This window comes from Orcinus orca, chromosome 20 (assembly GCF_937001465.1).
Source record: "Orcinus orca chromosome 20, mOrcOrc1.1, whole genome shotgun sequence".
Lineage (NCBI taxonomy): Eukaryota > Metazoa > Chordata > Mammalia > Artiodactyla > Delphinidae > Orcinus > Orcinus orca.
The window spans coordinates 50549498-50562263 of NC_064578.1; the positions used below are offsets into that span (position 1 = coordinate 50549498).

The 12766-nt window shown below is 48.1% G+C and overlaps 1 protein-coding gene across 1 annotated transcript in view; it reads left to right on the forward strand.

The window, feature by feature from the left end:
- The first annotated feature begins 744 nt into the window (after positions 1 to 744).
- Positions 745 to 12766, forward strand: part of SAE1 (SUMO1 activating enzyme subunit 1) — a 79400-nt gene continuing 67378 nt past the window's right edge. The window contains exon 1 of the mRNA XM_004271119.4: positions 745 to 950. Coding sequence (XP_004271167.1) covers positions 853 to 950 — 98 coding nt within the window. The 5' untranslated portion in view covers positions 745 to 852. The remainder of the gene's footprint in view (positions 951 to 12766) is intronic.

The window sequence follows — 12766 nt, forward strand, 5'->3', positions numbered from 1 at the left end:
GTCCTAACCCTGGACTGCCAGGGAATTCCCAAACAAGTTCCCAATAAGTATTTGTTGAATGAATAATAAAAAGGTATTTTGCCTAGGGAAAATACATATTAGCTATTATTAGCTATTACTAACCTACAAGATTCCCCACCTGCTTCATATTATGATTTAATCTCTTACCACCCTCTCACTCTGCTCCAGCCACCCTGCCCTCTCCACAGCTCCTTAATTACGTTAGCATGTGCCAGCCTCAGGGCCTTTGCAGCTGCTGTTCTGTCCAGGAATGCTACATTTCCCAGTTATCTACCCAGCTTGTTTCTACGGTTCCTTCAGATCTCTGCTCAACAATCACCTGTCACCCTGTAGTCCCATATCCTGTTTTAATTTTCTCCAAAACATTTATTGAGGGCCTGATTTATATATTTTTTCCTTTGGGCCCTCCTCAAGGGAACGTAAGTTCCATGAGGGCAGGATTTTATCTATTTTACTCACCACCCTATTTCACAACATCCCCGTTACCGGGATTTCGGCAGACGCTCCATTTTACTTGCTGAATTGAAGGCCTCATAAACAACCACTTGGGTATCCTTGTGGGGCCAGAAGCCGCGCGGATTTTTGGCCAGGATTGGCAGGAGACTCCATCACGTAACTGGCTGATGCCCGCCCAGCTCGGAGGCTAAGGAGGTCCACGTGGTTCCAGGGTCCAGGGGCAGGCGGGGCTTGGAGAAGGTAGTGCGCAGGCGCGATCCCTGGCGCAGGCGCAGATGCGGCCTGGGCGCGCGGCCCGTGGCGGTTGGCGGCTTGTGGGGCCGGCGGGCGGTTGCCGTGAGCAGGACCAGAGCTCCGGCGCTGAGAGCCGGCGCCATGGTGGAGAAGGAGGAGGCAGGCGGCGGTATCAGCGAGGAGGAGGCGGCTCAGTATGACCGGCAGATCCGTCTCTGGGGATTGGAGGCCCAGAAACGGTAAGGGCCGGTGCGGCTTGTGGGACTGAGGGTTTGGAGGGTGGTCTGGCCTGAGGCGTTGGGGAGCCGGAGGGTTTAATTTGAAGAGAGGAGGCGGGAATCGTGTACCCGGCCGTGGTCGCCTTCCTGAGAGGACTGGAGGGGTTGATTTGGGATGTTTCCTCGGAAGGTATGGGAAGCGGGGACGTGCTAGGTTGTGGGAGGGCTGTTCCGAGGAATTGGCGACCTCTAGAAGGGGAGCTGGGGGAGTTCTGAGCGATCCGGAGGATGCAGACTCAGGAACTCGACGCCCGAAGGGAGCGATGGTGGCGTTTGGATCGGGGTTGGGGACTTAGGGAATAGGAGGGGCCAGGAATGCATGGAAACGATGAAAGTGGCGGGGGGGCATAGTTCATTCATTCATAGGTAGTGGAAACCTGTTCTCTGCTGGTTGCTGGGGAGACTGGCGAGCCCAGTAGATGAGAGCTTGCATTCATTTTTGTGGCCTTTAAGGAGTGGGCCAGTCTGAAAGAGTGAGGGTTTTTTCCGAGGGGTTTGTAATTTCAAGTGAGGTTCCTGAGAGGCTCGGAGAGTCTGGGGGTGCTGGAGGTACCCGAAGAGATTGCTTGTGTCTATATCTGGGGGTGTGTCCCGAGAGGACAGGATTGGGGATACCTTGGGTATGGGGGAGTAATTATCGGAGGGGATGAAGTCTTTGAAAGAGGTGGTCGATATGATCAGATATTTATTGAGCACCTGCCACCGGCGCTGAGCGGGTATTAATGAACTAGGCAGACTCCTTGCCCACATGGAGCTTACGTTCCGGTGGGGGAGGCAATGCACATAAAAAATAATAAAATATTAGGTAATGCAAGTGCTAGGGAGAAAAAATAAAGCAGGGAAAGAGGATCAATAACGGATGGTGGGGTGGGAGAGCTATTTTGATAGGGTGGCCAGGGGAGGCCTCTGAAGAGGTAACATTGAGCCTCGGACCCGTATGAAAGGAAAGAGCCCTGTGGCCATCTGGGAGGATCTTCCTAGCATAGGGGACAAGTGTAAAATCCTAGAGGCCAGAGCATGCTTGGCAAATGAGAGCAACAGGGTGGCTGCAACCAAATGAGGGGTACCTTTTTTTTTCTTTTTTAAATTAATTACTTGATTGATTTTTGGGCTGCGTTGGGTCTTCGTTGCTGCGCGCGGGCTTTTGTCTAGTTGCGGCGAGTGGGGGCTACTGTTCATTGCGGTGCGCGGGATTCTTATTGCGGTGGCTTCTCTTGTTGCGGAGCACAGGCTCTAGGCATGTAGGCTTAAGTAGTTGTGGCACGTGGGCTCAGTAGTCGTGGCTCGCGGGCTCTAGAGCGCAGGCTCAGTAGTTGTGGCGCACGGGCTTAGTAGCCCCACGGCATGTGGGATCTTCCCGGACCAGGGCTCAAACCGTGTCCCCTGCATTGGCAGGTGGATTCTTAACCACTGTGCCACCAGGGAAGTCCCAGGAGGTAGCTTTTGAACTCTAAGTGTGCTGGGAAACCTGTTGGAGAGTTTTGAGCAGAGGAGTAACACGATCTGAATTGTGTTTGAAAAGGATCGCTCTTGCTGCATGGAGAACAGGTGGAAGTGGGCAGAAGTGGAAATAAGGATTCCGCTTAGGGGGCTACTGCGGTAATCCCCTTGAGATGCAAGTAATGGTGGCTTGGAACTCTAGGGAAGGGATCAGATGTAGATTCTGGATATAATTTGAAGGTAGAGGGGACAGGCTTTGCTGAAGGATTAAATGTGTGGAGTGGGAGAGGCAGAACTCAAGGTTTTTGGCCGAAGCAGTTGGAAAGACGGAAGTGCCTTCACTGACTGAGGTGGGGGAAGAGTCAGCAGTTCTATTTTGGACTTAACGTTTTAGCTGTTTACTACATACACATCTAAGTAGAAATAAATATGTGAGTGGTTGAGTTCAGCGATGAGGTCTGAGTGATGGGGGTGGTTATGAGATGTGCCTGAGTACAGAGGGCAGAGTTAATTGATCAAGGGTTGGGTAGGCAGGCGGTTCAAGAGGCTTGAGGGGCGGGAGCTTCTACAGCTTTGTGGTGAGAGAGCGTGTGTGGTGGGTGGGGTGAGGTGGGGCTTACTTCAGGCTCATTTGAGGTGTGTGGAGCCTTCTGTGACTGGGGAGGAGGGCGCATTACGAGGCATTAGCAAGCACTGGTCTGAGGGTTGAAGGCACCTGAAATAGAAGATTGGGGATTAAATGATGAGAATGGGGCTGAAGACACAGTGTCGAATGAGTTTAGGAACTGCCGTTTGAAGGAGTGTTAGGGGTTCCTGAAGGGTTGAGAAGGGGATCCTAAGTGTACTAGAAGGGTTGATTCCAGGCGTTGGGGGCAGTAGGTGGTTTTGTTTGAGGCGGGGTAAAGTTGGTGAGGATTAAACTGGAATTAGTGAGAGATCTGTCGGAGGGGTAGGAATGAATGATTTATCTGAGGAGCATTAAAGAATGGATGGAGGGCTCCTGAGGGAGAGGTGACCTAAGGGGCAAATCAGAGTCGGGGTATGGAATTCTTGGGAGATGGGAGCTATTCTGAGGAAGTGAAGATGTCTGGAACTCAGCGGAGAACCTGAAAAGGATTGGCTGAGGGTCCTGGGAGGGTAGGAAGGGGTTACCCTATAATTTGGAATCTATAGATTTGTATACAGTCTTACAGAGTTGATTAAAGTGCTCTCTTGTCCCTTTTTCAGCTGAGTCTCATAGCAGCTCTTTGGAGAAGGAAAGGCAGTGATTTCCTCCTCTGTACAGAAAGGAAGGAGGCTCCGCAAAGCAAATTGACTTGTCTCTAAGGGAACTCCAGGTGGGATAGGAGAACTTTGGGGACTGGGGATCCTTGTGAAATAGAAAGCAGCCTGCGAATGGACAGACTGCATTCTGGCTACAGTTTTGCCTCTGACTCTATAATGTTGGACCAAGGTTGTCAGAGAATTGGAAGGGAGACAAATAATAATAAAAAGGGTCTTCAAGGGAACTCATACAGTCTGGAGGTTAAAAACTGGTGTGTGGGCTTCCCTGGTGGCGCAGTGGTTGAGAATCTGCCTGCTAATGCAGGGGACATGGGTTCGAGCCCTGGTCTGGGAAGATCCCACATGCCGTGGAGCAACGAGGCCCGTGAACCACAACTACTGAGCCTGCACGTCTGGAGCCTGTGCTCCGCAACAAGAGAGGCTGCGACAGTGAGAGGCCTGCGCACCGCGATGAAGAGTGGCCCCCGCTTGCCACAACTAGAGAAAGCCCTTGCACAGAAACGAAGACCCAACACAGCCAAAAATAAAAATAAATAAATTAAAAGAAGGCTCAAAATTAAAAAAAACCCAAAAAATGGTGTGTATCTCTCATACAGTGTTTTAATTTTTTTGAAATTAGTTGCTAGCATTTAAAAATCTAGAGAATTGGCCAAATTTGGGGCAGTTTGAGCATCAGAAGGAATAAAATCGACTTCACGTAGAAATATTTAATAATGTGTCTTCTGATGTAGTGAAATAAGAACCTCAGTGCATCATCTTCTATGTTTTCCTGCCAGATATCATGTTTTCACAGAACAGAGGAACAAATTAAAGGACACCATTGAGGTAATGATGAGATGTCCAGAATGTGGAACGTTTTACAAGACGACTGCCCTGGTTCTCTTCCAGAAGTCAATGTCATGGAAAAAACAAGAGAAGGGACTGTTCTAGATTAAGAGAGTAAAGAGTGGAGCCAAATGCAAGGTGTAACCCTGACTGGATCCTGGTTCAAAAAGAAAACTTCCCTAAAATACATCTTTTAGGCAATAGGGGAAATTTGAGTATTCAGTCCTGTTAGATGATATTTGGGAATTATTTTCTAGATGTGATAATAGTGTGGTTAGGAAGGAGAATGTCATATTTTTGGAGTTGCATGCTAAAGGTGTGAAGTGCTGTGATGTCGGCATATGGGTAAAGCCAGTAGAGCAAAACATTAACTCTTCTTTCTGTTTTTCTGTATGTTTGAAATTTTTTATAATGAGAAGTTGGGAAGATGTGTCTGTCTTCCTCCCAACCAACCCCACCCTTCCCACATATGGAGATTTCACAGTTTCTGATTTCTGTCTTTTGAAAAATAGTAAGGTCAGACATCTCCACATTGGTTGGAGCTAAGCAGTGGCCACCTCTCTTATTCGGCCGCACCGCGAGGATGTGGGATCTTAGTTACCCAACCAGGGATCGAACCCGCGTCACCTGCATTGGAAGTGCAGACTCTTAACCACTTGACCGCCAGGGAAGTCCCGAGGCTCTTTTACACAGAGCCTGGGCTCTCTACTTGGCCGTCGTCTCCAGCAGCTCTGCTTCACTCATTGATAGAATTGCCTGGCCCCTGTAAGCACGTGAGTTTGCATCTCTTGCTGTGGCGCCGAGCCCATTTTGTGGGTGAGGTTCAGGGAAGGGAGCCACCTCTCCCAAGGTCACACACCAAGTACATAGAAGAAGGAGGACTTGAATCTAAGCCACTAACTTCAGGTTCACTGCTATTTCCACAGTAGCTCATTAGCCACAATGGGAGGCTCATTCTTTCAATCAGATGAACATAAAGGAGAGTGTTGAAGCTGGCAGCCCTGTATGTTCTCAGACTGTGCTTCAGTTTTTGCACCGACTTTCACAACAAAGGCATGTCTAATTTTTCTCCTTCCACTCAGCGGTCATTTATCCCCTATCTAAGAGTGAGGAAGGAGGGTGACTGAGAAGGGAGAAGTAGAGGATAAGCTCCATGAGGGCAAGCACTTTATAAATGTCCAGTAATTAAGATGTGGGTTTTGATTGGTCTCTATTAAATTCCCAGTGCCTGCAAGTATGTAGGCATTCAGATATTTGTTGAGTGGATGAAATGATTGTACACTGCAAAGACCTAGGAAGTCCAGAAGCCTGGGTTCAATTCCCAGCTCTGCTAACTAGCTCTCTGACCCTGGGTGAGTCACAACAGTTTCTTGGCCTTAGGTTCCACATCTGCAAAAAAGGAGGGGTGAGTGTGACTAAATCTTTAAGGACTCAACTGAAGTTTTTTTTTTTTTTTTAAGATGTTGGGGGTAGGAGTTTAGTAATTTATTTATTTATTTTTGCTGTGTTGGGTCTTCGTTTCTGTGCGAGGGCTTTCTCTAGTTGTGGTGAGCGGGGGCCACTCTTCATCGCGGTGCGTGAGCCTCTCACTGTCGCGGCCTCTCTTGTTGCAGAGCACAAGCTCCAGACGCGCAGGCTCAGTAGTTGTGGCTCACAGGCCTAGTTGCTCCGCGGCATGTGGGATCCTCCCAGACCAGGGCTCGAACCCGTGTTCCCTGCATTAACAGGCAGATTCTCAACCACTGTGCCAGCAGGGAAGCCCTCAACTGAAGTTTTGACTTTACAGGAAAGGGGCTCCAAAAACTTCCCTGTTTTCAAGCACTCATTACCCTACACTGCTGCTGTTCAGACAGCGCTTCAGTTGGTTCCATAGGCACCTACTTGCCATGAAAGTGACTGAGTGTGTACTGGAGGCCAATCCTGGTTGTTTCATATAAGGATCAATTTTTTAGTTGTTAATAGTTGAGTTTGAATCTCAGCTCCAGAACTTCGTAGTTATCTAACCTTGGATACATTTCTTAACTTCTCTGTGCTTCAGTTTTCTCACTTATCAAATGGGAATAACAGAATCTACATCATAAGATTATTGAGAAAGAAATGAGATTATGCATGAATAGAGTCTACGCACAGAAAGCATTCAGTAAGTTATAGCTACCATTATTTGACAAGTATAAATCACCAGCCACAAAATAAGGGAAACTAAATAGGAAATAGGTTGAGATAAATGAGATAAAGCAGGCGTCAGTGGGATGAGTGGAAACTCCAAAAGGACAAGAAAGACTGTAGGAGGAGCAGATTTGCCCAGGCAGATCGAGGTGAGGAACAGTCTTAAGGTCTGTCTTGGATTCTGTCAGGACATTTAAGTAAGTATAATGAATGGGCAGTTGGATGGGGCAGGATTGTAGATTTAAGTGAAAAGGACTGTACTGTTAGTTAAGCGGAGAGTATTTTTAGAAGGAGAAAATGGTCAGATCTTCCAAGTGGCCCCATCATTTTCCTGGTCACAGTGACCAGAAACCTAGGAACCTCTGTCCTTTCTGTCCACATCCAGTCTATAGGGAATTCCTCTAGGCTCTGCTTCAAGCTCTGTCTCATCCTCCCTTCTTAGTCCAAGCTACCCGCATCATCTCAGGTCACCTCAACGGTTCCTCCCTGGTCTCCCCTGTTCCACGTGTGACTCTTTATAATCCATCCTCCACACAGCAGCCAAACTGATTTAAATTTAAAAAACAGATCACAGCAGTCCTGCTTAAAGCCTTCCAGTGATTTCCTGTATACTCAGATCTTTAAAAATCCGTTGCCTTTCCTGCCCTGCTTTGTCCGACCTTGCCTGCATCTCCCTGGCTCACTCCATTCAGGCTGCTTGTATCTTTATGTTCCTCAGATATGCTAAAGCTCTCTCTGGCCTCGGGGACATTGTGCTCGCCCTACTTGAAATCATCTTATACAAGATTTTTGCATGACTCACTCTCACGCATTAGACTCTCAATAAATGTGGTTTGAATATGAATTTGGTCGTCTTCAGAATTTTTAATCATGAGTGGAATTCATTGTCTTGACTTACCTTGCAGTATGTATTGTGAATTCAGATTGTGGTGTAAAGACTGGTTCCTTCCTTCCCAGAAATTGAAAAGGTATTCCCATGGCAGCAGAAGTAGAGAGGAGAGTAAATCAGCAAGTATTTATTTAGAACCTACTATATGCAAGGCAGCATGGGGGAGACATTGAGAGAGGGAAAAAAAAAATCACAGATCCTGGTTAGAATTGAATTTGGGATCCCAGCTCTGGGCACCCGTTAGCTGTGAGAGCTTGGACACCTTTTCTGAACCTCAGTTTTTTCGTTTCTCAAGGCAGACATGGATCCTTTCCTATGGAAACGTGATGGCCTACTTGGGGGCCTGTGGAGCCACTTGGCCTTTTAGGGAGAGAAATTGTATGCAACATTTAGGATGTGTGCTTTTTTTCTGAGAGAAAAACAGTGAAGAACCATAATCAAGGTTTCAGTGAGGCACTGTATGTATTGTACCTAGCTCAGTGCCTGGAACTTAGTGAGTCCTCTGTGGTTGGTAATTACTGTCACTGTTTTTTGTTTTTTTTTAATTTATTTTATTTTTGGCTGCATTGGGTCTTCATTGCTGCACGCAGACTTTCTCTAGTTGCGGGGAGCGGGGGCTACTCTTCGTTGCGGTGCGCGGGCTTCTCATTGCGGTGGCTTCTCTTGTTGTGGAGCACGGGCTCTAGGAGTGTGGGCTTCAGTAGTTGTGGCACACGGGCTCAGTAGTTGCGGCTCGCGGGCTCTAGAGCGCAGGCTCAGTAGTTATGGCGCCCGGGCTTAGTTGCTCCGCGGCACGTTGGATCTTCCCAGACCAGGTCTCAAACCCGTGTCCCCTGCATTGGCAGGCGGATTCTTAACCACTGCACCACCAGGGAAGTCCTGGTGTAAGTCCTGGTGTATCTATTAATTCAATAGTAATTGGAGTAACAGTGTGATAAGTCCCAAGCACAGTCATAGATGCTAGAGATACCATGGTTTCTGGAGCTTACTTACATTGTAATGGAGGAACGAGGAATGAACACATAAACAAGTAGCAAAATTCTAGATAGAAAAGACGTAGACCTATTTTGGATTAGGTGGCCAGTGTGGACTTTTTTAAGGAGGGGCAGTTGAGCTGAGACCTAAAGAATGGGTTATGTGAAGAGTTAGGGGAAGAAGCAGAGAGAACAGCTAATGCTAGAGTCCTACGGTGGGAGCAAATGTGGCATTTTCTGGGATCAAGGAAGGCCAGCCTGGCTGTAGGCAAGTTACCAGGGGAGAGAGTAGGATGAGACAGGCAGGAGTGGTATGCAGGGCTGTTGGTAAGGAGCTTGCATGGGAACCATTGAAAGGTCTGAGCAGGAGAGTGGCGTGGTCAGGTTTAGAAGGTCTCTACCTGAGATGGGGACAGTGGATTGTTGGGGGCAGGAATGTAAGCAGGGAGGCCAGGTGTCAGGCTCTTGTGGGTTTTTTTTTTTTCTTTTTTTAAGGGAACGCTATTTATTTATTTAACTTTTTGGCTGTGTTGGGTCTTCGTTTCTGCGCGAGGGCTTTCTCTAGTTGTGGCGAGCGGGGGCCACTCTTCATTGCGGTGCGCAGGCCTCTCACTATTCGGCCTCTCTTGTTGAGGAGCACAGGCTCCAGACGCGCAGGCTCAGTAGTTGTGGCTCACGGGCCCAGTTGCTCCGCAGCATGTGGGATCTTCCCAGACCAGGGCTCGAACCCGTGTCCCCTGCATTGGCAGGCAGATTCTCAACCACTGCGCCACCAGGGAAGCCCACTCTTGTGGTTTTTATAGGTGAGAAATGGTGACTCAGAGTAGGGCTGTGTGGCTGTGAAAATGGAGGGAAGTGGTGGACGACGCTGCTGTGAATAGCATTGTACATGATTTTTGTGCCCACGTGAGTATTTCTGCAGGATTGATTCCAAGAAGGAAATTGCTGCATTAGAGCCTGAGTAATGATAGCTAACATTCATTCAATGCTGACTATGTGCCAGGTACTATTTTAAGTGCTTTTCATGTAATTGAGCCATAAATAAGCAGTAATCTCAGGGCCCCTAGAATGGTTAAGGATTAAAAACATAAACATGATATTCAGTGTTGTTGGCAGTTGAATTAAAAAACTTCCCAAGGGACTTCCCTGGCGGTCCAGTGGTTAAGCCTCCAAGCTTCCACTGCAGAGGGCATGGGTTCGATACCTGGTTGGGGAACTAAGATCTTGCATGCTACAAGGCATGGCCACAAAGACAAAACAAAACAAACAAAACCCCAAAACCCTCCCGAGCAGTCAGAGTCTATGGAGCTCTCTAGGATGGAGGGATCCTAGAGAGGCCACGGGCTGCATGTGATTTATGTCAGAGGCATTTTTGTGGAGCAGTTACTGGAAGAGTTTAGAGGGTACTCGCCTGAGTGCCGTGATAAGGACTTTTTGAGGAAATGGCATTCGAGTTGGGGTTTGAGGTCTGGAGGAAAGGCTTGACTAGGCAGAGAGAGGAAGACAGGGTGTGTTTCAGGTGTGTGGAATGTTGTGATTTAAAGTCTGCAGGTGGGGGACTTCCCTGGTGGTGCAGGGGTTAAGAATCCGCCTGCCAATGCAGGGGACATGGGTTCGAGCCCAGGTCCAGGAAGATCCCACATGCCGCGGAGCAACTAAGCCCGTGCGCCACAACTACTGAGCCTGCACTCTAGAGCCCATGAGCCACAACTACTGAGCCCATGCACCACAACTACTGAGCCTGTGCACCACAACTACTGAAGCCTAGAGCCCGTGCTCTGCAACAACAGAAGCCACCACAATGAGAAGCCCACGCACCGCAATGAAGAGTAGCCCCCGCTCGCTGCAACTAGAGAAAGCCTGTGCACAGCAGCGAAGACCCAACGCAGCTAAAAATGAATGAATGAATGAATGAATAGCTTCTCTTGTTCCTGCACTGATTTTTATTTATTTATTTATTTATTTTTGGCTGTGTTGGGTCTTCGTTTCTGTGCGAGGGCTTTCTCTAGTTGCGGCGAGCGGGGGCCACTCTTCATCGCGGTGCACGGGCCTCTCACTATTGCGGCCTCTCTTGTTGCGGAGCACAGGCTCCAGAGCGCAGGCTCAGTAGTTGTGGCTCAGGGGCCCAGTTGCTCCACGGCATGTGGGATCTTCCCAGACCAGGGCTCAAACCCATGTCCCCTGCATTGGCAGGCGGATTCTCAACCACTGTGCCACCAGGGAAGCCCTCTGCACTGATCTTGATGCTAGCAGATTTGGGATTTCCTTCAGTGATATGACCAAAGGGTAAAATGGGGGGGGGGAGGGAGAGAACATTGACATAGGCATATGTCTGGGGCTCAGCTTCTCCATTATTGCTTTTTTCTACACGGCCCTTCCACTGCCAACCATAGCCTAGGTGACAGGAGCCTTTCAAGTGACAATTCTACTTCACCAGAATAATTGGGCAGAGGGCTTAGGGCATACAAGCAAGGTAAATAACAGAGATGATCTGGTAGTAGTGGAAGGTAAGGCAGGGAAAATGGGAGGGAGCCAAGACTGAATGGGTTTAAATGCCAGCTTAATGGGTTTTTTTTCCTCTGTCAGATTTTTTGAACATCAGAATCAAACCCATCACTGAGCCCTTTTGTAATTAAGGCAGTGGGGATTGAAGAGATGTTCAAATAACTTTTATGGAGCACCTGTTCTATGATGGGGAGGATGCCAGGTGGTTTTGCATACATGTTTGACCAGGTCGTCGAGGAGATTAAATCATGAAGTCAGAATTGGTATCTCCATTTTACAGATGAATAGACTGAAGGTCAGAGAGGTCGTGCAGTTTGCCTGGGTCACCCAGTTAGGAAGTGGCAGAGCCAGAAGTCAAGCCCAAGTCTTCACACCTGGAGGGCGTTAGTGATGGGCCATGCTCGTTGCTGAAGGAGCAGCAAGGAAAACAGTGCCCGAGGAGAAGTTAGTGGGTTTGGAGATGAGGGGACCATCGGTAACGTCTGAGGGTACAGATTTCCCAGAAGTGAGTGGGGCCGGTCTAGCTGTATCCTTGAGGTAGATACAGCAGCCAAACGGGAAAAGACTGTCACTCAGACTGAGAGGGACCGTGGAACCTGGAGTTCAGGCGCAGCAGTGTTAGGACCAGGTAAAGGGAGGGCTCGCAGGCTAACAGTGAGAGCAGAGACCTGGAAGGTACAGCTAAATGCACGGCTGCTCAGCCTTTCTAATGTCAAAGGTTTGGTATGTGCACGATGTTCTCTTTGGAAACATTGCATATTTATTATATGTGCTGATTCTCAAGGGATTGGAGCGACTCTGGAAGGCTGCGTGGCTTCCTTCCTCCTCCCCTCTGCTGGTGTAATGCTATCAATCTGTGATAAGAGACCTGCTCATTGCTAGCATCTCTGTTATTTACCTTGCTTGTATGCTGTAAGCCCTCTGCCCAATTATTCTGGTGAAGTGGAATTGTCACTTGAAAGGCTCCTGTCACCTAGGCTATGGTTGGCAGTGGAAGGGCCATGTAGAAAAAAGCAATAATGGAGAAGCTGAGCCCCAGACATATGCCTATGTCAATGTTCTCTCCCTCCCCCCTCCCCCCTGCCATTTTACCCTTTGGTCATATCACTGAAGGAAATCCCAAATCTGCTAGCATCAAGAATCAGAGAAGCCCGCACACCTCAACGAAGAGTAGCCCCTGCTCGCTGCAACTAGAGAAAGCCCGCGCACAGCAACGAAGACCCAACGCAGCCAAAAATTAAAACAAAAAAAAAAAGAATCAGTGCAGGACTCGATTTTATCAGCCATCATTCCCATTAAAGACTTCTAGCCTGATGACATGCAAGTGTCCATAATTATTAGAACCATTTTTGGAAAAGAGTTTCTGCATGTTCTCCTTAGTAGTGGTACTTGATGAGAATGGACTCATTTCATAAATTAGGAGCAAACTCATTGGTCAGCAGAACTTGAATTTAGGTGAGACCGTTCTTAGTTCTTACTAATGCTTTTCAGTGTGAATAATCATACATTTGCTGCAAAAATATTAATGAGTTTGATTACAGGGTGCTGCCTAAGATCCTGATGGGGTTTTTCATGATATATGATGCAAACTCTTTGTTTCCTTTTTTTGGCCTACTGGGCGGCTTGTGGGATCTTAGTTCCCCAACCAGGGATTGAATCCAGGCCCTCAGCAGTGAAAGCACGGAGTCCTAACC